This window comes from Tribolium madens, unplaced genomic scaffold (genome assembly GCF_015345945.1).
Source record: "Tribolium madens isolate multiple individuals breed KSU strain unplaced genomic scaffold, Tmad_KSU_1.1 Scaffold_3;HRSCAF=73;Tcas5.2_LG2, whole genome shotgun sequence".
Lineage (NCBI taxonomy): Eukaryota > Metazoa > Arthropoda > Insecta > Coleoptera > Tenebrionidae > Tribolium > Tribolium madens.
Window position 1 is genome coordinate 1739074 of NW_025401006.1, and position 27708 is coordinate 1766781.

The 27708-nt window shown below is 30.1% G+C and overlaps 1 protein-coding gene across 7 annotated transcripts in view; it reads right to left on the minus strand.

Moving 5' to 3' along the window:
• Nucleotides 1-53: 53 nt before the first annotated feature.
• LOC123006942 (diuretic hormone class 2) overlaps nt 54-27708 on the minus strand; it is a 34113-nt gene continuing 6458 nt past the window's right edge. Inside the window, exons 2-4 of one of the 7 annotated variants that reach the window (XM_044401893.1) lie at nt 12004-12117; nt 10708-10818; nt 54-493 (exon numbers count right to left, since the gene is read on the minus strand). In XM_044401893.1, the coding sequence (XP_044257828.1) occupies nt 358-493; nt 10708-10818; nt 12004-12113 (357 nt within the window). In that variant the 5' untranslated portion in view covers nt 12114-12117 and the 3' untranslated portion in view covers nt 54-357. Of the gene's footprint in view, nt 494-3176; nt 3395-4738; nt 4994-10707; nt 10819-12000; nt 12118-27708 lie in introns of those variants that run through there. The other 6 variants (XM_044401892.1, XM_044401891.1, XM_044401890.1 and 3 more) reach the window with 6 other exon arrangements.

A 27708-nucleotide genomic window follows, 5' to 3' on the forward strand; every position in this document is an offset into this window, starting at 1 on the left:
GTCAATTTCGTGGTAGAAATTTTGTTCAAAGAGTCGCTGAGCAAAGAACAAAGTGATATTTTAAACTTTATTTAAATGAAATATAATTCCTGTACAATACATCTCTTAACTAACAAACAATAAATTACAAGTTAAAAAGTCAAGGTGCTGTTACTGCGTCCTGTGCTTTATTTTCAGAAATAATGTTGTACAGAGGGTGGGAAAGGGTTTATTACATTTTTTCGTGTACCATACGATTACTATTTCTAAATGTTCTACGTGGGGTTGTCTACTTTATACGACAGAAATGATAGAGAGAGGTTAAATTTAACATTAGGAACTGTTTGGAAATTGAAGTACATTTATTCTGTTGTCCATTTATGCTTCTTCTTCGCTTCGACGTCTTCTGCCTGGACCCCCAGCGAAGTTGGCTGCTGCTAGGCCCATCAGATGTTTGGCTGCTTGAGAACCAGAGAAGCCACGACTGAGACCTAGGTCTAAGCCGCGTTTGGAACTGAAATTATTCAATTACAGGTTAATCAGTTATGTCGAGACGTGTCTTAATGAAGTCGTTTAGTGAATTGTGGAGTACATTATAATATTGTAGTTGTTGAAGGTTGTGATTGATTAAGTTACATGCGACTTTATAATTTGTGGGAAGTGGAGAATGCCATCATGTGGAATGAAATTACTGAAGAATATTCGATTGAATCAAAAGGCACTTTTTAAATATTATTTGGACAAAAAGAACTTGCGGGGCATGACTTAAAAGAACACTAGTTGTGCAATGAGCCAATGTTCCTGAATTTTTCGGTTTGTGAATGGGCAATTCTATTTAGTATTGATCTTCCCCAGCTTAAAGTAAATAAAATTTGGTCTTGAACTGATTAAAGGAAGATTTATTTGTCTCTGGAAAAGCTTTTGTTGCAACGTAAATAGGTAAGTAAAAATTTATTTTCTCTTCTTGATATTAAAAATGTTGACATAGTTTCAGAGACGCTTAAACAATAAATACAAAAATATTTTCTGTCCTATCCCAGCTAAGATATTTTCGGTTCATAAGTGGTGGGTTATGAAAATATTTTTCACATCATATGCACCTATTCTACCTCTGTAAATTTTTAGTAACAATTTTTCTTAATTAAATTTGTCCAAAAACTAAGTAGCTACTCATTATTATTATTGGTTAATTTAGGAAATGGGTAACAAAATTTATTTATTTATTGGTAATATATGATTTTAGTAGCTTTGTCCTATCTGAATGTTGCGATTGTGAATAATTTTGTAAGTAGCAAATTCCCACTACAATTTGGTTTTGATTGACTAAAAGTCACAGAAAAGACTGCAATTGAAAGTTTATATTGGTTTTTAGGGATAAAATAACAGATTAATTAAATTAGCAAAAAAAATGAAAAGTTGTTGCATATTGTACTTTAATTTTGTTAAGACAACGTGAAGTTTTTTTTTAAATATGAATTTATAAACGGTTAAAGATATAACGTTCATGTGTGGTGACACGCAAAGAATTACAGAGGATTTCAGGCACTGGAATAATTAGTTTAATCAGTTCATGATTCTCAAAAAGCCAAGTAGGAGAAAAAAAAACAACTACAGAAAATACAACAAACATTCTCCTTAAAAAATGCTTTTTGAAACAAAAAGCTTGATCGTTTTAAAAATGGAAATTTTATATTTTCATTTACAAACAATAGTTTTACTCCTGGTGATGAAAAATTAACAAATTTATATTCAAATTTTACATAAACTATAAGCTTAAAACAGTGCAAACTGTGCTAAAATTTCCAAGTAGCTCATAAATCACTTGATTTGACTTGATCTTTGGTGATATTCAATAATTATGTTTTTGCATTGAGGTTTTTATAAATAATATACATGTATTTTATTCAAAATGCGAGGTGTAATATAAAAAATACATTAATTAAACCACGCGCAGAACTCGCCAAATGCAACAATTTTTTGCAATGCAAAAATCGATATTTTTTGAGACATATTGTCCCTTGTAAAACAACAAGGAAGCAGAATCGTGATTTGTTTGGGTGTTTTTGAGAGTGGACTTTGTAGTGAATTTCATCTCCTGTGCAGCGACTTTGAGATCACGGAATAGATCAAAATAAATAATTTAGTGAGTTATTTGACATTTGGAATACATATGTTTGTATAATGCTTCGAGTGTTTTGTGGTTGCAGATACACTTAATTATAAACTTATTTTTATTGTTAAAATAATAATTTATTAATAAACATTAAACTAGTTTAACGGCTGCCTTTCCTAATAAAATTGGTATTCAATTTTACAATGTCGTTGTTTAAAAAACAAGATATTAATTATGATGTATTTGTTTCAACCGAAAGACAAATCAACTTCATTTTGCCTGCGTTTTTGTTTAGTGGCGTGTGTGTACGAGATTTAGCAGGAAATAGTTATTTATTATACAAGACCATAAAGAAATTGTTTATCTACAAGTGAAAGGGTTAAGTATACGAGTGACGAAGTCACGAGTGGACTTCTTTCACGAGTAGATAAACATCTTTATCGTCGTGTATAATATGTCGTTTTATTTTGTACTCATCTACCAGAATTTCTTGAATATAAACAGTAGATAGAAATTACTTTGTTTCACTAGACGATAAAAGGCTATTTTATCTAATGAAATTAGTAGATAAAAGCACTCTTTAACAGTGAGTAGGTACAAAATAAACGTTTTTTAATTTAATAGATAACTATTGCGCTTTAGAAAAAATGGAACATAAAAATTTTTGCATTTGGCGAGTTCTGCACGTGCTTAAAATTAATGTATTTATTAATTTACTTATGTTACAACCTATTTTTAACTAACTCAAAACTGAAATTATTTAACACATTTAACAGAAAAGCAACGTTTTTAATCCTGGTGGAAAATCGTTGCAACAGGCCTAATAATGAACAGACAGGACAAAAGGGATGTTTTGACGGCTTTATCGACCAGGTTGTGGTAAATACAAATGATTGAAAGCAGGAAGGTTTAATATACCTACATTCAATAAAAGAAAAATTAATCTTCTACTATTACGAGTTTACGAGGCGATGTGATTTTACTTAGTATTCTTCTCTTTTAAAATAAATAAAAACAAACACTTTCAATAGGTATATTTATTGTATGCGAAAAATCAATTGTCTTAGAGCACCGTCATCGTCAGTCCTACAAGCAAAATCATATTTTTATTCTAAACACGTAAATACTCTCCTCTTCTCATAACAATTATTAGAATTGAGATTACGCTTCCTTCGTCCTGGACCGCAGGGAGAAGAAGCCCTAAATGCTAGACATCTCGTTAAATTCTCAACTTTTCCCGAACTTCCACGGTCAACTCCAAAACTTAGAAATCGTTTAGATATACTCGTATCCTCCTTGGAGCTGTAAACATTGCACTTTTAGCTTTCGATTAATATAATGTTTTTACAGACGACATGACACTCCTATCAACACTAACGGTACATTACGAAGGATGCATAAAAGCGTGTCTTTTTATCAGTTACATAGACGTACGTAGGTATATGTACAGTTTATACATGGCACGTCAAGTGTTAAGTAAATGTTATCCAAGTTGCATTTTAGAATTTTGGCAGTGTCAGACGTAACGTTACAAAATTTTTATTCTCCATCAAATATTACAGAATTAAAACTTTATCTGTTTAATTAAAATAAATCAAACAATAAAGGTTGGGCAGTGCCTCAGCTGCCGGCAACGGCACACAATTGAGATGCAAGCAACGTAGCGAACTAAAGTTTTCAGATGCGAGATTTTTCTTATTTTGCAAGATAGGCGTCTACATAGTTGATGTGATATTTATCTAACAGTTTAAATAAGTTTTTGGAGCAAAAATAATTTTAATATGTGGAACACAAATGAAATCCGCAATTCAAAAATCTGGTGAGTCTAAATAAAAGTGTCGTTAAAACTCAAATAACAAAATGACTTTTAGTTTGTCCAAAACTTGCAAAAGTATAACAATATATCTTTACACCTATTAAGGTGGTCTTCTTTTTGCACCATATGGTATTCAAAAAATAGTTTTTTTGCACAACGGAGAGTAAAAATCAACTTTTCTTTTGTCAAAACTATGACTATGAAGAAAAATGAGCATAACGACAGGAGCAAATATTGTTACTAAGTCATTCCCATTCGTTGATTGGCTCATCGTCAACAAACATTTCTATTGTCGCCATGGTGTAATTTCAAAAAATACAATTTTTTTAGAAAGGATTGCTATTTTTCCTTTGGTATTTTATAGCTTTCGTATTTCGCTCTCTGATTATAAATTGCACCTCAGGAATAATCGTACAATTTCTTTCCCTTTACGTAATAATATACTATTTTTGAAGCAGTTCTATTTAATTTTATTTTACCTTATTTTCGTTGATCAAAAACATTTTAAAAGTATTGTATGACGTATGAAATGTAAAATAAATTCACTGGGCTAGTGACAACGTTACATTAGCAATTATTGAATTAAAAACCAAGTGGTATCGGTATTTGTGAATGAACTATTCACTCGAATTTTTGATACGGATTAGAACCACGATGTTTGTTTTATACCAACAAAGGTTTGAGCGTCATAAGAAAACATTTTCTATTTAATAATAGAAAACTCAACCCGGCACTAGAAGCGCTTTTGGGGACGAGAATAAATATGTGAACATTCTGAAATACCTAGCGCTTTTATCTAAATTGTAAGCTTTATTGTTCGTGTAACATCACAGCAAATACGAAACACAATTATATATTGTTTGTTAAGAATAACGAATTTAATATATGCTGTTTATTGTATTAAAATTTAAATTCCTATAAAATTATTGTTTTAATTCCAAATCTATGGGCTGGTAGTTTCTTTTTAACCTCTCAGTTGACCATAATATTGGGCTAATAGTTGAGAGTTCTGCAGTTTTCCCGAATAGCCTCTGTCCATTCCCAAATCCGGACGAACACGTTTGATTGGGCTGTAAATGTAAATTCTTAATAAATTAATGGGAGTTTTCAAGCCAATCACCAGACAGGACACGAATATTTACAACGTTTTGTGTATGTACACTAAGCGTGATATAAACACGTTTTGTATTTTAATTAAACTTATTATTGACATCGAAGCGGAATTCACCACAAGAATGTTGCGTGAATCAATATCTATAGAGTGTATATACACTGCGAAGAGATAAAATTAATCGAAAATACACGTAACGTGGAAATCCCATTTGTTTGTGATCGTTCTAACATTGTGAAGGCGAAAAGAGGATGCCATATCAATTTTCACCAAATTTTTACACAGTTCTACTACACCGTTTTTTTTATGAAAGGTAAAAATTGTACAATATGTTTTATTTTGTAGTCAATGTTAAAGAGTGATTTTATCAATCAATTTCAGTAGATAAAGCAGTCTTTTATCGTCTAGTGAAATAAAGTAATATTTATCGTGACTTCATCACTCGTAAACTTAACCTTTTAACTCGTAGATAAACAATTTCTTTATTGTCTTGTATAATAAATAACTAGGTATATTAGTATTATTTAAAAGATTTTAAAAAACTGCAATAAGTTTATGGTAGATACCAATTTAATTATTCTTAACATCGCCGTCTCCATAGAAATAATCCTTTTCTCGCCTGGGCATTTTTTGAGTTCAAGTGATTCCCGTTGGCGCTTTAATCTGGGGAAAATTTTTTGACAAATCCAGTTTTTTAGCTTAAAGGGTTCAATCTCATAATATCAATTCTCCCTGGCGTATCTTGTTTTGTTGTATCCTTCCTTCCCAGCATTTATTAATTGCGTTATTTTTCGTTAATAATTAAAAATTATTCAGTTTTTCCTTAGTAACCCCCGTAACTAAGAAAAAATCGGAATCACTGCTCCAATGCATTTTTTACGAAATGCCCAGGCGGGATATTGATACATTTGATTAAGGAGGCGGTGATTCTTAATTATTATTACAGGGTGTAACGAAAAGATGAGGACAAAGAGTAATCTGAGATTCTCCAGGTCAAAATAAAGCGATTTAACCCAACTTATCTCTATGCAAAATTGCACCGTTTAAAAGTTAAAATATGTCAATGAAATTATGTTTTTTTTGTTTAAATTAATAATAATTTCATTATTATTAACTAATACAAACATATATAAAGAAATTAAAACTTAATTTTTTTTAAACAAATTTAAAAACAATAATAATAAAAGGCCAATGTCCAAAATTTTAACACCTCAAATTATTTTCTTACTGTAAAACTAAGACCGATACAAACATTTTCTAAGATACAAAAATTGTTAAAAAATAACGTTCCTTTCGAACAAAAGAAAAATTACACTACTCGAATTACGTATAACAAAAATATGGCTTAAAATGTGTTAACCTCTAACTTTTTTAAACGGTGCAACTTGATATAGAGGTAAATTGGGTTAAATCGCTTTATTGGGAAATCTCAGATTACTCTTTGTCTCGATCTATATACTTATGTACCGAATATCTTAATGAGTTGGTAATAGTTTATTACAACCGAGTTAGGAAATATGTTATTACCACGAGAGCTCAGCTTATATTATCGAGAGGCACAGCGTCGAGGTTAGATAGAGCGCGAGGTTGGGCACCGAGGTTTGTATGCTGTTTTATTCGAAAACACATTTTGTGTAAATTACACTATCTGTAATAAAATCTTTGTTTTTCTATGACTCTAACACCTTTGTGAACAACTTTTTAATATTGTTTGATATTCTTTATTCGATATTTGATAGGTATTAAAATGACTACATACAAGGTTAAAAAGTAATTTCAGATTACATTATTCAATGTTGCCAACCTAATTTCAAAGTCACAGGCCACTTTGATCACAAATTTAATTGAACGCATAGGATATGGTACTAAGGATTTCATACTGAGTTGCTATATTCAAGGTAGAATAAGTTGTAAATAAAACAGAAATGAAAAAATTAATACATCGTAGAATGTGGCCCTTGTTTGTTGTGGTTGCATCCTTCAAGTTCTATCAACATTAGCCATTAGTCATGTTTCCGTGTTTTATTACGTGGATGTGGGTGGAAATTTTCAACAGTTTACTTGAATTGATTATTTTAGTAATTAAAAGTGAACATTGTTTAGCATATAAGCCAGCAATCAAGTTGTTAACCAACTTACTGCTCAAGCTACATACATAATTGTCTATGAATATTTCTTGCATACTAAATCGGCAGAGTTCCTGGTCCTAGTTGTATTAAACTTTGACGACTTGGGAAGTAGCTTGACATCCAGTTTGGCCATAATTATTTATTGATCATAATTCAGATGAGGAAAATAATGTTGTTTTAGTTTTAATGCGACAAATGTGTTAATTCGAGTTAGTCAACAAGTTCAGTTCACTGTTCAGTGAAGTTGGTAATCGCCACAATAGGTGAAATTTATATTTTTAGTGTGAAGTCAATTTTTCAGGCTGGATGCAATTTTGGCCGTTTCAAAAGAATGTCACGCTTCGTAACATTCTTATTTGGGATGAACTTCAATTAAGCCATTCGATGCTATAATTGAATTCTTACTCAAAAGTGACATTCAATCGGTTTAGTCCAATCTTTGTACTCTCCGTTGACATCGTGCCCAATTTTTATTTTTAGTGCACATTAATTATTTTTAGTCGTTATTCTATCAATTCTTATACATATCTTTTTTGATATACATGTCTAAAATACGTCTATTTTTGTTTGAATTCTATGGTTTTGACTTACCAAATTATTTTATGAGGGACTTAATGAGAGTGGTTGTAAAGCTATTGTTGTCAAAGCGACCATCCGGCCGTTGAAGCAACCTCGTAAGAAATAAACCTTTACAATTAACAGTTGGGATTTCTCAATTGCTAAAGGCCCAAAAAGTTAGTTGCCTCTATTGCACCATAAAATTCAAGCAAATATAGACAGACTTTACAAGTTAAACGACTCTATTAGCAAGTCCTCGATTATTTTTACTCCAAATAAATAGTTACTCTAATTTATTTACAAGACTTCATTTAATATTTTAGTTAGTTACAGGCATTTGTGAATCGATGCCAAGAAATTTAGTTCTAGATTATTTTTATTGCAAGTTTTTATAAATTTTGCAGAGTAGGTATCTTAAATAGATTTATGAAATGTGATCGTATAAGATTGTAAATTTTATTGTCTATCCATAATTTCAATTTAAATATCAAGCTTTAAGTAAATTATGACAAGTCTAAAATAAGTTTAGTGTGAATTTGAAGTGAAGGATATTATCGTATAATAAATCCACACCACGGCTAGAACAAGGGTTGTTATCGCCTTAAGCTCGCATTTTCCTCAACCTAACAATAAAATAACACACATACACACAGTTTAACATTGTTGTTATAACACTGAGTTACTGAGATAACAATAATTAAATAAAAATTGTTGTGTTTGCTGTCAGATCGATTCACGATGTACGGATTCGTTCGGAGGATTCATAACGAAGAGTTATTTAATGTTATTTTAATTAATTCGAGTATACCTATAATATAATACAAATTATTTATTGTGAGTTAAAGGGTACTATTTTTATTATCGTTATTATTATACCTATGACAGGTCTTTAAATAAATATGCACATGAATGTCCTGCAAATTTCATAGACCATATCCACATTATGTAAGTTAATAAGTTCAGTTAATGAACTGGCAAATCATTGAAGATAATGTTACCAATATTAGCTATTAGCTTGATTTAAAAAGACAAAAGATATGTTTAACGCAAGGTAAACTTTGTGAAATAATATGTTATGTCTACCGAAATTTACATTCTAATTTTGGCATAGTTTATCTTATTCATATTTATCTAAAAAAATTGGGGACGGTTTACAAATTGGTTTAATACTAAATTAAATTTTAATTCGCTTTCTGTAAAATGACTCTTGATTCAATAATTTAATTTTTTTTTATTTCTACTGGTAGAAAAAATGTGGGTTATGCCGTGTGTTACTGAAGTAACCTCTACTACAGAGCAGGGCCGTACCCAAGGGAGGGGGGATTAGGGGTTTCAAACCTCTACCGAAATGCTGAGCATTTTGTTATATAGTGTTATAAGTATTATTATTGTTTAACCTTTTTTTTAATTTTTTTAGTGAGTTAATTTTTAATTTTTGTGAATTAATTTTTCATGTGTTAATTATACAGAATGTTCCATTTTTATTGCTAGGTACACATCTAAATAGATGATAGAATATTTAATTTTAATACAAAAGTTTCCTATAAACATGTTTTGAAAAATGCTACGTAAGTCCCCTAAAAAGGGTGCGTTTTTTAAAGGGTTTTTCCTAATATTTTAGAATAGATAAAATTACAAAATTTGGTACATCTGATAACGTAAACGAATTCCAAGACAAAATGGCAAAATTTGAAATCAGGGGCGTCCTAAATCATAAAACAAATTTAATTTTTAAATTTTATGCTGTTTATGGTCTGTAACATAAATTTTTAAACCGATTTTACTAAAAATCGGTAAATTGTATCGGAGAAACGCAAAAAACCTTTTTTTTTATGAAAAACTATGAAATATAAAATCTTGTTGTTGAAAGTGGCAAGAAACCACAGGCAAAATAGTTAGAGTACTTTTTACCCTAAACCCACCCAGTTTATTAATCCCCTAAATAAAAATTTCAACATTTTATCTTTATACTGGTTTAGGTGTATAAAGGCTATCATATGTACCAAATTTTGATATTTTTCCGCCTTCCTTCATTCCATTTTCATGGACCAANCCCTCTACCGAAATAAAATTCTGGTTACGGCCCTGCTACAAAGTGTCTCTGAATTAATGTTATTAATATTATGTAACTTTATTAATAAACAGAACGTAATGGTATTTTGTAGTTGTATGTTTAGAAGGTTACAAGTTTTAGGGATGAACAAGAACAAAAACACAATGTTTTCTTTTGGTAGAAAAACACGTAAAGCAAGTAAACAAATATTTTGATAAAAAAGTTAATTAATTTATTACTAAAATTAATTAATTAAAAAATTAAATGCTTCTTTTATGGCTTGCTATTTGTAATTAATATTTTATGCATAAACAATGAAAAAAATCAGCTGCTTTTTCTAAAAATGTAAAAGTACTTATTTATTCAGAACGTCGAAACGTTATAAAACAATGGTTTACTTCTTCTTCTATAGGAGACTTCAAAACACGTTTTAGTTGAATAAAACAAAGTGTTTCTTAACTAAGGAAAAACAACACAGTGTAATTATACGATTTTATTTCTGGTTGAAAAGAAATTAATTATGATCTTTTCTAATTTTACAGATAGAATTGGTTATGCAATTTTTTTTGTCTTGATCTTTTAGTTAACATTGAACCTGAATCTTTAAAGCCATTGTGCTTTTGCTAAGTTTGTTTAGAAGTTATAGTAGATATGGTCGAAGTTCAAATGCCTTTTGTATAGGACTGCACCAAAATACATGTACGATTAAAGTAGTAAGAAGAACTTCCAGTTCCCAACTGGTTGATTATTGCTTGCAAAATGTATATACATTTTAATGGTATTTACATATTGCGGGTAGTGTATTTACAAACAATAAGAAACTCATTCGTTTTTAAGCTATACCTGTGGGATAATTTGTGTTTTAAATCAAACAAAAAAGAAAGAATTATATACAATGAGTCATATGCAACTTAAATATTTCATGAGCCTGCGTTTTTTAAAACTTACTTTTCCAAATCATCATCCGAAATCAATGCTTGCCTCAGTCTGGCAATTGTCTGGAGGAGATATTCGGGATTTTGTCCTTCCATTGATAAGGGCGAATAGTATCCAGGGTAACTGTAAAAAATATTTTTGTTATATTAAGTTATTAAGTTGTAAAATAAAGCAACAAAACTGTCTCAAATATATTAATTATCCTTAATATTTATAACGGTTGTAAAATTTGATAAGTTTAACAACTTAATCTTAGTAGATTTTTGCGAAAGGGAATTTAACAAGCAATCATGTGGTCGACCAGTGAAAGTCGGATATTTTGAAATATTGCTCATTTTAATCCCTTGTTTATAAATACTTTCAGTTGATAATAAATGAACGATTAGTATACAACATTAGACGAAAATACGAAAGATGAGTAATTTTTTTGAACGAAAATATAGAAGCAATTCAAAACTCGAAATCAAAAAGAAATTGCAAACAAAGTTATTTTTGAAAATCGGTATGATTTTTATAGTAGTTTATTATTCTCAATTAGTTTTTCTAAGTAATTAGTATTTACGTATATAAAATTTCAAAAATATTAACATCTTTTAGTGTTGCAATTTATGTGTAAGGTAGAAAAACAGCGAGTCACTTCGGTCTATTTCTGTTATCATGTTTATTTAAAACATTGTCAGTTACTACTGCAAAAGTCCATTAAACTGGGAAAAAATTGCAAATACCAATTAAATTGTTAGTAACATGAATTTTTTTCATTTTAAAATGTGATATTTTTCAAAGCTATAAAGTAAAAAAAATCTTCTTCACCATTAGAATTGAAATCATTTATTTAAAGGAAAGTTTTGTATGTGAAATTAATGTCAGCAAAATTTGTTGGGTTTTACGTATTATCTATAATTTTCTAGAGTTGTAAATCAATTAGAATGTTTTTTAAATATCTCAACAAATAGTCGACAATGACTTGGCAAGATAATGACGGAAGTATTGCTTGTAACTAATTTATCAATGGTGCAATAAAGATAAAACGTATCAGTATGTCTTCAAGATTATCCTAAATGCAGTTTTATCATTCCATTTTAGCAGAAAATTTTAGAGAAAATTGGAAATTTAATTTTTCATTAGACCAATTTAAAAAGTTGTCATACAATTCACTTAGGGCGTTAATTCGATTCGATTACAAGTTGAGTGGGAACTCGAACGACAGGTAAATCATTTAGATAAACTGGTGAATTATTATTGTGTTCGAAAATTGACAAAAAGCCTTTTATTTGATGAAATTACAAAGTTTCGGTTAAACACCACTACCTGGATGAATGAGGGGCTGCATAAGTCGTAGTCGCTTGAAACAAAATCATTCCTGCTGCGAGGAGCATCAAGAGTGAGATTCCATTGCTGTAAACCATTGATGGCTTCATCTTCCTGAAATTGAAAAAAAAACAATATTTATTTGTTTTTTATTTATTTTAAAGAAGAAGGATTTTATCAGTTAGAGACGTCAAATTTTTGTACTTTATGTACGCTCTTTTTGCTCTACTATGACATGTGTGACGAATGAAGAAAACACAGGAACGGCTTTGTCCCGTAACCATCACGGCTCAAACTCTTGTTTGTCTGCTAAACAACGAAGTTTGCCTCCAAATGGTGAACTTCGGTGAATTGTTTGTTTCACACCAAGCTTCACACATCGTATTTAGTGAGACCATGAAATATTGATGCAAATATAATAGAGCTGGATTTTGGCATTTATTAAATAGTAGGCGCTTTATTTCTTAAGCAGGCCAAGGATGTAAAGTTGACCACAACCACAAAAATAAATCGCGAAACCGATGATGTAAATTTGAATAGATAAATAAATAACCCTACATAGATACATAAATCTTTACAAGATAATAGATTTAGTTTTTTCTTTGTATTAAACTTTAGATGATTACTTAAGAGTAGAAATAGAATTAATGAAATTAATTCTAATTAATTAAACCGTGTTATGAACAACTTAAGGTTCAATATTTTGTCAAAGTATTAAATGAAAGTGTTGGAGTTTGACCACCTGTGGCTACTAATTTTCGCCAAACACAAAAAATTGCTTAATTTACCCTCCGCCACTTCTTCTCCCTTTATTAAACTTCTTGAGATTGCGTCACTTTTATTTTAATTATCATAAACGATTTGAATTGTGTAGCAATTTTTTATTTTTTCAAGTGTAAAAGGATATTGTAATTAAATGAAGCAAGTTTTTGCAGGACGAATGCATCACGTCTACCTATCCTTCGGGAAGAAAGTTTATTACACACGTTCGAGTTTCCAAGTTGGAAAGAAGTCCGATAAACGCGTAGGCTGCATCTTCTAAGAGTTTGTATGCATTTTCGAATTGAGTAGGCTATTAAATGTAGGTATGTGGTCAAAATGAAATTGATTTTCGCCTCGTTACGCATGGATTTATAATGAAAGAAAATCGATAGTAATGAGTTCAGGTTAACGAATAGTAGCAGAACGAACCTAGAATTGGTAATTTTAAATTATTCTATGTGAAACATTAATTGCGATAAAGTTGCAGTTTTGTACAACTGCATAGCTTTGTTCTGTAAATTTAATTATGGAAACATTATGGAAGAGTTGCAACTCTGAAGTACATAACACATGTTCGGATAACTGTTGAGAAGAATTCATTTGTATACTCAGCAATTACCACACAGGAAATGCACGTTGATTAGACATTAATTTAATGACGGTTGTTATCAATTTATTCACAAACGAACCATTCAAGATTAAACTTGATTGATGTTCAAATCTGTTTTTGCTCCAATTACATACAGGACTTCTATGAATATCGCATAACCTGAATAACTTATAATTATATTAGAGTAATTTTTGTTTAAAACATGTGGGTCTTGCAGAATTATTTATAAGTGCAATCTAAAGACTTACAAGCTTAATTGATAAGATTATCGATAAAAATACGAGTAGTTAATGTAGAGTAAGAGTCATGTCTACGTTTGCACTTAAAAATCAATAATGTTTAGAACTTTGGGAACATCACGATGACAAATAATATATTAAATAAAGTAAATAGTTTCCCGTAGATTGTGTTATTAGGGGTAAAACAACACTTAAATATTATATTAAAACACAAGTGTTACAAACTCTCTCATTGTCATTCAAGTAATTTGTGACACTAGTGACACAGTGGCGATACAGCTAGTTTATGTGCCGAAGCTGAACGTTTATTTTGCCGAACGCAGTGAGGCAAATAATTCAGCTGAGCCACATAAACTCACTTTTAGTCCAAATAACATACCTACTCGTATACTATTTAATCCGCAAACGCATTTGGTTCGAGGGTAAAGAAAGACACTATAATTAGCAGGTAAATGAATCATAACAAATGACATGCATCAGCATCGAAATTGTTGTTAAGATTTTCGAAAGTGTTAAGTAATTTAACAAGTGGATGACTAGTGCAAAATGTCGAATGCTGATGATCTACAATGTACGTAAACATCTCCAGAAATTGCTGAAGCAGCGAAAGGGACAACATTGATAAATGGTATGGTAAAAGTAAAAACGCTTAAGCGAAAAAGCAGTTTTTTTTACTTTATGCCTGAAAGAGAAAACTTTTATTTGTGTCATTAATAGCCATAAAATAGTCACTTTTGTGACGTTTGCGGATAAATAAAAACTATTATCTTCTTTGTAAACTAAATTCAATTTTAATAAGAAAACATAGTAAAAGTATTGAAAAATGCTTACAAAATTCTTAACAATCAAATAATTTTAGTTTAATTTTGTGAATGCTTATATTAAACAGCAATAAGAAGAAGTTTTAATTAATTTGCAAGGTTTGAAGAAAAAATAGTAGGTACTCCTACTTGGTTTGTAGTTGCCGGACTCTTTTAGGCTTGACAATCAAACCCTACAGGCATACAGACCCGCCACAAAAAAGACGCTTTTACTTGTAATAAAACAATATATGTACGTACTATTATGTGGCAAAGCTAAGGCACATAAAGTTCCTTTTATCCCGAGTAACATATACTATTTTATCAGCAAATGTATTCCGATAAAATAAAAACGAACGGCTGAAAAATCTGCAAAGAAGTGATTCCTATTATACAAATATGCATTTCTAAAACTTTTGCTGAACAAGTGACTGATGAAGTTATACCAACTACAAAACGTGTATAGTTAATTTAATTAAATGTCAAAAATGTAATGTGTTTAGATAGCAACTAGGTCAGTGCAAAAACTTTGTTAGAATAACAAATATTTTATTTAAACAAAATGTGGTTGTGAACAAAATAGCATTAAAGCTTCAGTGGGAATTTCGTTACATCCACAAGCTCCATCAGGTAACTTGAGTCCTCAGGGTAATGAAATATTCGCTTTTAAAATACCAGCTTTTAATCATTTTTAAATCTCAGTCTACAAATACACTTCAACCGGAAAAACAAAATTTTGCAATTTTTCACATTGCAATGTTTTTGTTATTCTTTGTCGTATTTCGACGAATTCTTGTTCGGCTTAAAGAACGAACTTTGCACAACATTGCAATTTAATTCAATAACATTTTTAGTTTTATCTTGTAAATGTTATACCTAAAAGCCGAGAGCACTGTTTTTTTTCCTCTTTTTATACTGAGCTGAAGTGTGCAAAATTAAGTTTTTACTTATTTCAGATTATTGCCCGTTCTTTTCTGAATGAGGATCAATTTGTTTCAAAATTTTATCTTATATCTCTCATGTTTCAAGAATTAAAATTATGGAAAATGTGGTAGGTACATAATTCAGGAAAGAATGGGCAATAATCTGAAATCAGTAAAAACTTAAGTTTGTCTCTGTCGCACACCACAGCTCAGTATTAAAATAAGTAAAAAAACAGTGCCTTCGTCTTTTGAGTATCACATTTAGAAGACAAAACTAGAAATGTTAGTGAATTAAATTACAATGATCTACAAAGTTTTTTTCTTTAAGCCAAACAAAAATTCGTTGAAATCCGACAAAGAATAACAAAAATATTACAATGTGAAAAATCGCAAAATTTTAGTTAATTTTGGCGGCCTGTGTAGTATAATATACCGAGTGTCTCAGGCAGGCATAATGAACCAGGTGTCGCAGGTAGGCTTGGATATAGGATATTAACATGGGAAAATAGTTTTTATTTTTTTCCGGCTGCAGGAGTTTGTAGTGCTCGAAATGGGCAATCTTATCGACATTTTTGTCGATTGTCTAATTAACTCCATTTGCAATTTCGAAAAATCGAAATTTGAATTTTCCGTGTTAGCGTTACTAAGAGACAAACTATCAAGGCTTAACAAGGGCTTTTATTAATTTGACAAATTCTCTTTTGGAAACAAAGACTTGATCTTTTCTTAGTAACACCAACCCGGCAAATTCAGATTTCGATTTTTCGAAGGCCGTTTTCGCCCAAATGGAGTTAATTGCAGAATCGAGAAAAATGTCGATAAGATAGCCCTTTTCGAGCAATACAAGCTCCTTCAATCAGATTTTGATTTCTGTTACTCCTGCAGAAAAATTACTCCGGAAAAAAATTAAAAAATATTTCTCATGTTAATTTCCTATTTCAAGCCTGCCTGGGACACCCGGTATTAAAAAAAAAACAAGTATTATACTCTCATCGTGATACAAGTATTTTACAATTCATGAGCGTCACAATGAGAGGTTGTAACAAGTGTTTTTTATACTTACTGTTTTTTAATTTTGAGGGCTTTTTGAATTTATTATTTTATTTGACAGTTAATAACTGCCTACTTAAAAACGACAGCATGTATTCAGTGATGGCAAAAGTATTGCATAAAATGTTGTCAACAATTAGTGTTACAAAGTGGTACTTTGTAATATACAGGGGTAATTCTTAAATAGACCGTCAAAATTTTATCCTTGGTAGTATCAAATGAGAACATGCTGAAAAAAATATTTAAAAAATTCTTTGTTTAAACGTTCTCCAAATAAAATTTATTAAAGTTATTTTCGAAGTAAGGCGTACGCCACTGATGTGTTAGCACAGGTAGTGGAAACCATGGTATTAACGTGATGAAAATGTACTTGATCATTGCAACAATTCATAAACGCCGTAAGTGGCACGGATCAAGGGGGTTTTGCCCCTAAAAGGTATAAACGTGAAAAGGGTACAGTTTGTCTCCATTTATCCTTAGGAAGCTGTGATAAAATTTTGTCGGTCTATTTAAGAATCACACTGTAAATAGATAAATTTAGTGTAAAATAGAAAAATAGTTTTTTAAACTTAGACAAAGACATAATAATAATATTGTTTAATTTTAATAATAATAATAATAATAATAATAATAATNAATAATAATAATAATAATAATAATAATAATAATAATAATAATAATAATAATAATAATAATAATAATAATAATAATAATAATAATAACAATAATAATAACAATAATAATAATAATAATAATAATGCAACACGCGCCACTGCGTAGCTCGTGTAATAAACTACTCGTATCACAATGAGAGTGTTTATAACACTTGTTTTTTTAATATACTGTTGTAGAATAAGTGTTCAATCTGTATTCTGTAATAAATAAATCTTCAATTTTCAGTTACTGTTGTCTGATTTTTTCTACTTTAGCAGAAAATATGTTGGAATATATTCACCATCTTGCGTTTACGGATAATTTTTGAGTAATTTTCTGCTTTAGTCGGTTCAGTTTAATCAAATTTTATGAGGCTTCTGTATTCTCAAGTTAAATTACTCGTCTTTCCCTATTTTTTAGCTATGTTTATCTGAGAGTCTGATTTAAGAATAACTGCCATTTCGTGTTATTAATGTCGAATGTGGTGGTGATATTAATAGTTTTGTCTGTGCTATCTGGCAATGCTCATCTATTCGAGGCAGATTCGATATTTAAAAATGTGTCTGGTGGTTATTCATTTGAACAACGTTTGTGAGCCTGATTCCACTATTCATAGATCAGTAGATTTTTTTAAAGTTTGGTGAAGAGTTAAGTTATTCATACGATAATTAAGAAAATATGTACTGAAGCTTACTCTTTTGTAATTATTATTTAAAATTAAAATGTTTGTAATACAATGCCCTTTAATTAAAACTTACAGTGTTTACTCGTTTTCTACATTACCTGAAGGATTTAAACAGTGAACAAAAAGCATTATACAGAAGAATAAGTTTTTGTTCATGATCCTGATGTATTTATCCGTTTATTCATTTATTCAAAGATAAGAGGGAAAGCTTTAGCAAGTCTAATTGCTCACATTAGTTCCCACCAGCTATTTTGATTTTACACAAGTTTGATCGCTTTAAACATAACCATTAAAAAATATTAGAGTAAAATTATTTATGTTTTGGGGTCAGTACAACGTTGAATTTAAGCTTATATATTTATAATTAAAACGCTGTAGAATATGAGCAATTTCTAAAAGACATCGCTTTAAATTTTACTTTGTATTTATTAAGTTTGGAAAGAAGAAGCTTCCATTTTGCAGTCGCATCACTTTCATAAATAATAATAGAGCCATCCTTTATTAAAATTGAAATGTTAATCCCTTGAGATATTTCAAAGAATTTATAAATTATTAAAACAAAATTTATTCGCAGAGAATTAATTTTAAGTGAAATTGACTACAATATTCAACGCTAACAAACCGTCAAGTCGAAATTTTAAATGACTTGTATTATTAAAGAGAAATCTTGACCATGTTAAACTTGAATAGAAAATGAGTCTGTTGTGAAACATTTTAATAATGAAAACCAACAACACTTTGCTCAAATCAAAAGTTGGTTGATACAAGTAATAACAGTTTTAAGTGAAGAAATAATACATACCAGGTGAATAAAAAGTATGGAACGAAGCGTTGTTCTCGTAAACTAACCACTTTACAAAAAAATAATTAGTGTAGCGTAATGTCCAATTAAAATGTGACCATTTGTCAAGAATAACATTTTTCGAAATTTCTTTTAGTTTTCGGGTTTTAGCAAAAATTTTTTTTTTTAAATGGCAACCCACCATGATAATTTTTTTAATTAAAGATTATGATCTAAAAATGACCTTTAATTAAATAAAATTGTTTTTTAACCAGTACTTTTTTTTAAATTAATTGTTAAAGTTGCGTTCCGAGCTCATCACGAAGATTTTCCGAACTTAACCGAAGTGGTTGTTTCATGCTTTTCATCATGGGAGAGCGCTGATTTCTATGCAGGTGCTTTGGGGTGGTTTCCGAATGGACTAAAAATAGAAGAAAATGATTTGTTTTTACATTTTTTGATCCATCCGGAACCACCCCAAAGCACCTGCACCAAAAACCGGGCTCTCCAACGACCAAAGTCCTGAAACAACTCCCTCGTTCAAGTTCGGAAAATCTTCGTGATGGGCTCGGAACGCAACTTTAACAATTTATTAAAAAAAAAGTACTGACTAGAAAACAATTCTGTTTAATTAGAGGTCATTTTTAGATCATAATCTTTAATTAAAAAAATTACCATAGTGGGTTGCCATTTAAAAAAAAAAATTTTTTTCCAGAACTCGAAAACTAAAAAAAATTTCGAAAAATGTTATTCTTGATAAATGGTCACATTTTAATTGGAGTTTACGCTACACTAATTATTTTTTCTGTAAAGTGGTTAGTTTACGAGAAAAACGCTTCGTTCCATACTTTTTATTCACCTGGTATGTGCTAATTTATTTGTTGTGGCAAACAAAATTTTGTTCTTTGTTAGTGTCGTAAAATTAGGCCCAAGTTTCTTAATTTATGTCTAAAACTAGGAAATTAAGCCTGAAAATAATTGCTGTTGACAGGTTACATGGCAAAAAAATTCGAAAGTTTCCTCTTCCAGTAAATCAAAATAATATAGTAGTTTACTAGAAGCAGACGACAGTTTGACAGATCGTAATAACTGAGGTTTATGATATAAAAATAATGTTATTAGGAAAAAACAAAGAATGAGGAAAGGATTTTTAGAGGTGTTACTCCAACCGTCAATCTCTAGAGAAAGTTTTCTCTTGTTATAAAAAAACGATGTATTTATAAGAGAAAAAATAACTTAATATACGAATATAATATACAAAAATTTGTAAAGAAGCTCCTCCCTTTGTGTGAATATAATGAAATGAAAATACTAATCTCAATTTGTATTTTTCTTTAAGCGGATTACCATGCCACCAGTAGAACAGATTTGAGCTAAACTACGGATAAAACTTGGCAAGAACAACACAGCAGTATAAATAATATATTAGCATTAGTTATCTAAGTTATTCTTAAATGAAATTCGAATCTAATTTAGGAAATTAGCGTTTTCTTTCGTCAGACAAGAAGTTGACTTATTTGTTGCTTTTGAAATGCTAGTTATTTAACAGCATTTTAGAAATGGATATTTTGATCCATAAAATTCCCCTATTATGTTTCGTTATCTGGCTTCCGGATCGTGTCAACAACATACGGTCCCTTACGTCGACATTCTCGTGGGTACTGTTTTTATTTATAATTTAGCAATGTCTGAGCAGAAAACATGCCACAGGGATGAGAAACAACACTTGAAATAAAATTTGCAATTGCGTCAAAATCACACAGACTCATTTCCACGAATTACACATTTTTTATGACGAACACAATCAAACAAAACAGTCCTTGATTAAATTTTTTGTTATTTAATTTGTTTAAACGAATATAAGCAATTTAGTATCATATCTTGCTAGATATTACGATTCAACTCGGATTTTTTAGCTGAGTTTACTTAATAGTGAGAAGTTGATAATTAGAAGACAAGAAATAATAAGAATTAGAGTATGTTATTGCCTGTGACTTTGAAATTAAGTTGATAACACTGAATCATGTAATGTAAAGACATTTATGATATCAGGTGGTTTCCGATGACGGCTAAAACAGTGGAAATGAATGATAATTATTTATCAATAAATTTGACAGTCAGTGTTGCCAAATTAAGTTTTTATGGCCAACTTAATTTTAATGTCGCAGATGACTTTGATCAAACATTTAATAGTGAACACTGCAAAAGTGTAAAACTAGATGTTGAATCAAAATTTATTTCCACAATCGTTTTTCGGTTGTTATCACTCATCACTAATCGTTTAAAGATCAAGAGTATAAATGCGGTTGATTAAATGTTTAACGTAATTTAATTGGAATTTAAAGCCCGTTAAGCTGTTGAGTAAAAAGGATGAATAATGTGGTTGCGTCGTGCAAGGTATGTAAGTAACCAAACTACGTTGGCAGTTGTATTGACTCTAATAGTAATAGGGATTATTAAGACGTTGTAGAGTGAATTCTGAAACTTTGTACAAACGATGCGGTTAAAATCTTATTTGCTGAAATTATTTAGGACAGATATAATTTGCTACCGCTATTTGGGTACGAGTATTCATTCAAACAACTCGTATGTTAGTGTTCAGCGCAAAAAAAAGCTAAAATTATACTCCGGGCGAAAGTATTTGATGAGTAAAATGAATAATAAATTATTGTTTGAAAAGATCTACTTATTAGGGAAATATTTCATAGCTTTTCAGTTTGAATTATGGCCAAGAAAAAGTTCATGGCGTTTTTGCTCATGCATTTTTAATATGAAAAGAAATCTTTACCCAATTTAATTATTCAAGTCTATCTAATGGAGGTTGGTAACTTTGACAAGAACCAATCTTAGATTAACCCAATGCCACACAAATAAAAGTTCATTCTTCAGCCCCAAGAATTTTTTCAATTAAAATCAAATTTTATTTCAACCTTTTTATTCAAAAATTGTAATTACTTTCAATTTTCTACGCTAATGAGTTTCTTTAATTTTAATGAACAATTTTGTGTTTTGTCGTTAATTGACGTAGGATTTGTGTAATTTTCTTGCGAACGTAACATGTGCAAATGCGAATAAAATGGATTTGAAGGGTCATAAATATTTTATGGAGCTATCAATATTTTACGTCGCATATGTGTGAAGTTGAATCTGTTTAAAACTTTGTGTCTAATGTTTGTTTTAAAAGATGTTTTCTGTGTGTGAATTCAAGAAAATCTTAAGTGAATCTTAAAAGGTACGATCGGGGATTTGAATAATGTAAAAGTCAACGTTTCGTAGTAAAATGCAATGCTTTCAAAGAAAGTGGCATAGTTTGGACAAATTTATTAAAATCCAACTGAAAAATTGTCTTATTTATCAGGTTACAGCTTCGTCTTTTATTAAAATCCACCAAAAAAACACATTCTAAGAGGCAGAAACATTTAAATAATTTGTGTATTTGTCGTCTTTAATAACACAAAATTGTCTTCATTTTTGTTAAATACTGCGAAAACGCCATGTTATTAACGGAATTTTAAATTATTAATTCTTTTATAGCTGTTATTAAAGTTTTTATGCAATTTATTCAGTTATCCGTATATCAAATTAAATACAAGTGATCCTATTCAACACGTTTTATATTCTCCTGAAATTTTATTTCCTATGCTTCTTTTAACGTCGTTTAACTTTACGAGTTTGTCTATGTCTTTCCGCTTCTGTTTGGTCATTTTTTATACAAGTTTATTTATATATAGAATTTTAATTTTAGACTGTAGTGTTATAATAAATTAGCATTGAACAAAACCCTATTTAATTATAAGTTTCTATTATTCCTGTACTGTATAGCTGGAAACTTTAACAACTTGTTGGATTTTGAATGAAGCACCTTAGAATACATATTTAACTTTGGCAATGTCTCATGTTTAGAGAGACAATTATTTTAAACTTTTAAAAGTAAGGAAATGTCGTTATTATAAATATATGAAAAAAGTTTTTTTTATGTGATACGTTCTAATTAGACATTTATGACAACATCATTTACATTGAAAATAAAGCAATATAAAGATTAATGATAAGCACTCATAAGAGTAGATTAGATTAAAGCTGTAGTCTGCTGGTTAGACAGTTTTAATTTTTTAATAATACTCTAAAAGCACACAACAAATCTTGTTTTCTTCGCCTCGAACTTAAAAGTTTTTAAAGAACCTCTTCGTAATGCAATAATGAAGCTTTATTTTTCTCGAAATTACAAGATGATTGATGCTTGGTGGATTTACTGTCAGACCTCTTCTCTATCAATCTTCACTAAATAATTTGCGAAAAGGTCGTGTTTGTACAATGAAATAGTTTCACCTAGTAAGAAGTAATTATTACAGTGTTTTATGAGAACATTTTTGACATTTTTAATTTTTTTGCGATTACAAACAATTACAACATTTTTATTTTATTTGAGCCAGTTGAGTACTCTTCACGTTTTTCTTAACTCTGTTTGGTTTCAGTTTGATTACATATAAGTTCAGTTCGACCCCTTTTGATTATTTTTTCTTACAAGGATGTGTAGTTAATAAAGTTTATCTTCTCAAGTTAAACGTGTGGAAATGGAACGAAAATAAAGCATAGAAACTTATCGTGGGCGAAAAGTGTGTACTGCCTATGGCTTAACATGAAATAAAAATGACAACTGCAAACGAAGTGGATTTCAACTTTGGGGAGGAAAGACTAGAAACTTTACAACTCACTTAATCAGCCCGACTAGACCAATTTAACTTATCAGTGGAAATCAAACTTAGTGCGTTTGAAACTTCGGATTTGTGTTTTAGTTCAATTGAATTCTTGATATAATTGCAACATATACTACCGGGTTTAATAAATAAACAACCGAATTTAGTAGTATTGTTTTCTCGTAGAAGAAATGTTTTTTGTCAAAAACTTTTTTTTATATTTTGAGCTTATAATAGTATTTTATAATACTAGTTTATAAGCAAGCCTTTAAAACACGCACGACGGGTTTAAGAGCACGACGCGTCAGCGGAAAAATAGCGAGTGTTATACGCTATTTTTTATTATACCTGCCCATTTACGATCTTTAAAGGTTACTAGTTTACGTTGTTAAGCACGTTTTTTCACGTTGTAATTGGCCCAGATATTTCACTATTTCTTCTTACATAGACAACTTTAAAATTCAGCGTGCTATAAAGGCCAAATTGCGCACGATGCAACGTGTTTTAATTTAGGATTATGATGCAGGTATAATAAAAAAATATGTAAAGCTAATTATAACGGAATTTTATTTTTTAACAAGCTCTATACAACAAGTTTATAATTGGAGTTTGGAATAGGTTGTAATATCATAGATGACATGGATATGTTTTCCGGTAACTGAGAAAAAAATATGGAAATTAGGATATTTTTTTAATTTAGTAGCTATAATAATCAATATAAGCAAAATGTAGGTAAAGTCTGTTTTTTTTTTGATGGAAATTACCAAATCAAAATTTTGGTGAAAAAATTAATAGCAACTTTTGTCCCTAGAAATTTTGTTAAAAAATTATGGTTATGTTTTCAAATTGAGATGATGTCAAAATTTTGATTTTTATGAATCTTGTGTGCCTGTTTGCTCTTTTCAAGCGCTGTAATTAAATACCTAAAAACAGAATTCAGTGCTAAATTTTTTTATAGAAACACACCGCAAGTAAGTAGGTACAATGTTGTGAACAAAAATGAGGATCTTGCTACAGAAAAAAGTTATTTAGCAAAAGATACAAGTAGGTATTATGAGGATTGGCAATAAATTTTGTGTAATTTATTGAAATGAGCTCAAAGTTGATGCATTTTATAAATTCTTCTTCAGCTTTAGTTTCGAAATTATTACTTTTTCGATTCGTTTCTCAAAAACGATGCACAAGACACTAATTTAATTGCGTTCTTTCCGAGGTTCTTTCTCATTAATGTTCATTTTGTATTCTTGTCAATTTTTATTCTAAAAATTAAGAATGTTTAGCAAACCTGCATTACAAATTGCGTCTACATTTTAACGGGCCCTTTTCTAACTTCCTGCTTGCGAACTATTCGTTGCCAAATTTCTAAAAACTGTTAGTGGTACCGAATTTGTTCCGGAATTGCCAACTTCCTTTATTAAAATTACCATGAATGAATTTACTAGTGGTGCCAACGTTAAGACTGTTTAGCATAAAAAAAACAGACTTCATGTAAATGTTTTTGGTAATTGCATTTAGAAAAATTTAGTTGGTGAAAGATATAAAGTGCTATAAAAAATGTGATTGTTTTTCAAATCGACAAAAATATCCTGAAAATTTTAAACTTTGCATTTTTTTATAATCAATTACACTGCCCGCCAAAATTAACCAGACAACTAAAATTTTGCGATGTTTCACATTGCAATATTTGTGTTATTCTTTGTCGGACTTCGACGAATTAAAGACGAGAACACTGTTTTTTTACTTTTTTGTATACTGAGCTGTAGTGTGAATGAGGACCAATTTGTTTTAAAATTTTATCTTTTAGTGCCTCGGAGATACAAAACATTTCTAATGTTACTAAATATTCGTTCAGAAAGTAGGCTACATAAAAAGGTAGTTAAATTGAAAATTATTGTTTATGTCACCAAAAGAGCACAATTACGTCTTTGAACACAAAAACTCTGAAAAACTTGCAATCTCAAAGGATTACAGCAAGTAAAACTGCTAATTATTGGAAGCTTACATGCGCCTATTTTTTTAATAAGAACATTCATTGAAATCGAAAATGTAATGCTTTTTTTGAAGGTTTATATCTCTCATGTCTCAAGAATTAAAATTATGGAAAATGTGGTACATAATTCAGAAAAGAATGGGCAATAATCTGGAAAGATTGAAAAAGACAACCTTAAGTTTGTCTCTGTCGCACATAGCTCAGTATTAAAATAAGTAAAAAAACAGTGCCTTTGTGTTTTGAGTATCGCATTTAGAAGACAAAACTAAAAATGTTATTGAATCAAGTTACAAAGATCTACAAAGTTTTTTCTTTAAGTAAAACAAAAATTTGTTGAAATCCGACAAAGAATAACAAAAATATTGCACTGTCAAAATTGCATAATTTTAGTTAATTTTGGCGGCCAGTGTAAGTTTCACGTATTTTTTGTTTTGTATTAAAAACAAAAAATCTTTTCTAATGTCTGTAAAATATCTACATACTCCTTGACAATAATGAAATAATATTTATTTGTTTATGTAATTGTAAAGGAAACAATTTAACAAAAAAAATTTGATAAAAAAAGGTTTTTTTTTGTATAAATGTCTGCTTGGCTACTTAAATAATACTTGTTTGTGAAATTTAAATTTTAGATTAAGAATTTTGTTTATAATGGTTCTGATTTAATTTTTGACTTTCTCATGAATTATAACGGTTTGAATTTATTTTATAATTTTTCTTTATTACATCCCGTTGGTGTGAAATTGCTGTTAACACTAAAGTACAAGTAAATAACACACAAGTATTTAAAGACTGTAGAAAGATGAATTCTGAGCGCTTTCTGAGTTTCTGCTTTATATCGATTGTATGCATTCCGACTTGGCTAGATGCAGCGCACTAACATTGACAGGAATTAAGTTTGAGTTTTATCTAGTGTCGACATCTGTGGTATGTTTAATCTAATTTAACCTGTCAGGACCCCTTTAAAGCTTGTTTGGGTTTGTAATAATAGTTTTGATTAGGTAGTAGGGATCATACACATAGGCACTTCAAGGAGATTTCTCGCATAACTTGAAATATTCCCACACATGTGTGTATGTATGTACATGTGCACAAAGGATTTTCTTTGAAGTTGAAGGTCCAGTATAGACTTTAACGACGTCGAATTTGTAAAAAAATCATTTCAAAAGATTAAAGCGCGTATCCCAACAATGCAATCATTTTGCATTTTCAAACGAATGTGGCATATGGTATATAAGGATTTGTAAATTCTTTTGAAATTCCGGAAAAAATAAGCAAGAATTTTAGAGTATATTTTATGTTTCCAATTTAAGAGGCGCATAAAACTGATGACTTTTGTAAAGAGAAAAAATAAGTCAAGAAGTCTTCATCCTTATTTCGTGGTTCTATTGTTCCTTATGAAAAACTTTACTAATATGATAAGGCAGCTAAAGCAATACGAGATGACATAAAAGAGAGCGCGTGGTCCTGTTTTAGAAGTTTATCTCATTTCTGGCTTACTTTTACAATCTTACTGGTCCACAACAATGGTCGGCTGAAAAGAGTCCCAGTGGAGCAACGTTCTTAACAGAGTTTTAACAGCTGACTATTTCGAATTCAATTTGGTTTGTGACATTGTTTAATAGAAAGTCGACTAATGCTTGGCGTCACCAAACTAGAAGAGACAAACATGCTGGATTATTCGATTCAAATTAAGGGATCAAGTGAAATTTCCCTTGAGTTTTATATTGGGAAGAAAACGGAACAGTTTAAAGGAGGTTGTATGTCAGGATCAATTGCCTGATGGATTTTAGCTGACGTAATGAAACAATCTAGCTATCATTACTAAGTTGGTTATTGAGGCGTCGAGCCACGACACGTGACCTTTGGAATTACGATGCAGAGGATTTATCTCCTGGTTTACTTATGAAATGGCATATTTTTTTACTCTAGTTCAGGATAATTAAGTAGTGAAAAATCAAAATTTGTCAATTGGACAATATTGTCATCGTTAATGGTGTGCAAAATTTATGACTTTGTCGAATCTAAAAAGAGTATAATTCACACATCAGCTAATGTATGAGTAAATTACTAGCTGAAACGCAGTATTATAATCATTTCTCTATTTAGTATCGCATTTCTAACACCACATAATTTAAGTTTAAGCACTTCTCCTTCTCTAGTCTCCTACAATTGTTCTATTGTTCTCATAAACATTACTTATATATAGGACAATTCACATAAAATGTCGACCCTGAATGTGCTCTAGACGCAATGCACAGTACATTTTCATAGATACTTTGAGAATTAAAAAAATAATAATTAAAAATCTGACCTACAATGACTTTCAATCTATTTTTTTATTATTTTTTTAATGTACACAGTGATTCAAAAGTCTCAGACCACCCCTTGGGTGGTGATAAAGGATATCCAACTCAGTTAAAAGTTGCCCTGCCAAAAACTTGTTTGAGCCTTTTTTCTTTGGTTTAAGTTTTTGGCCGTTCAGATCATGTATTTTTAAATTTATTTAGCAAA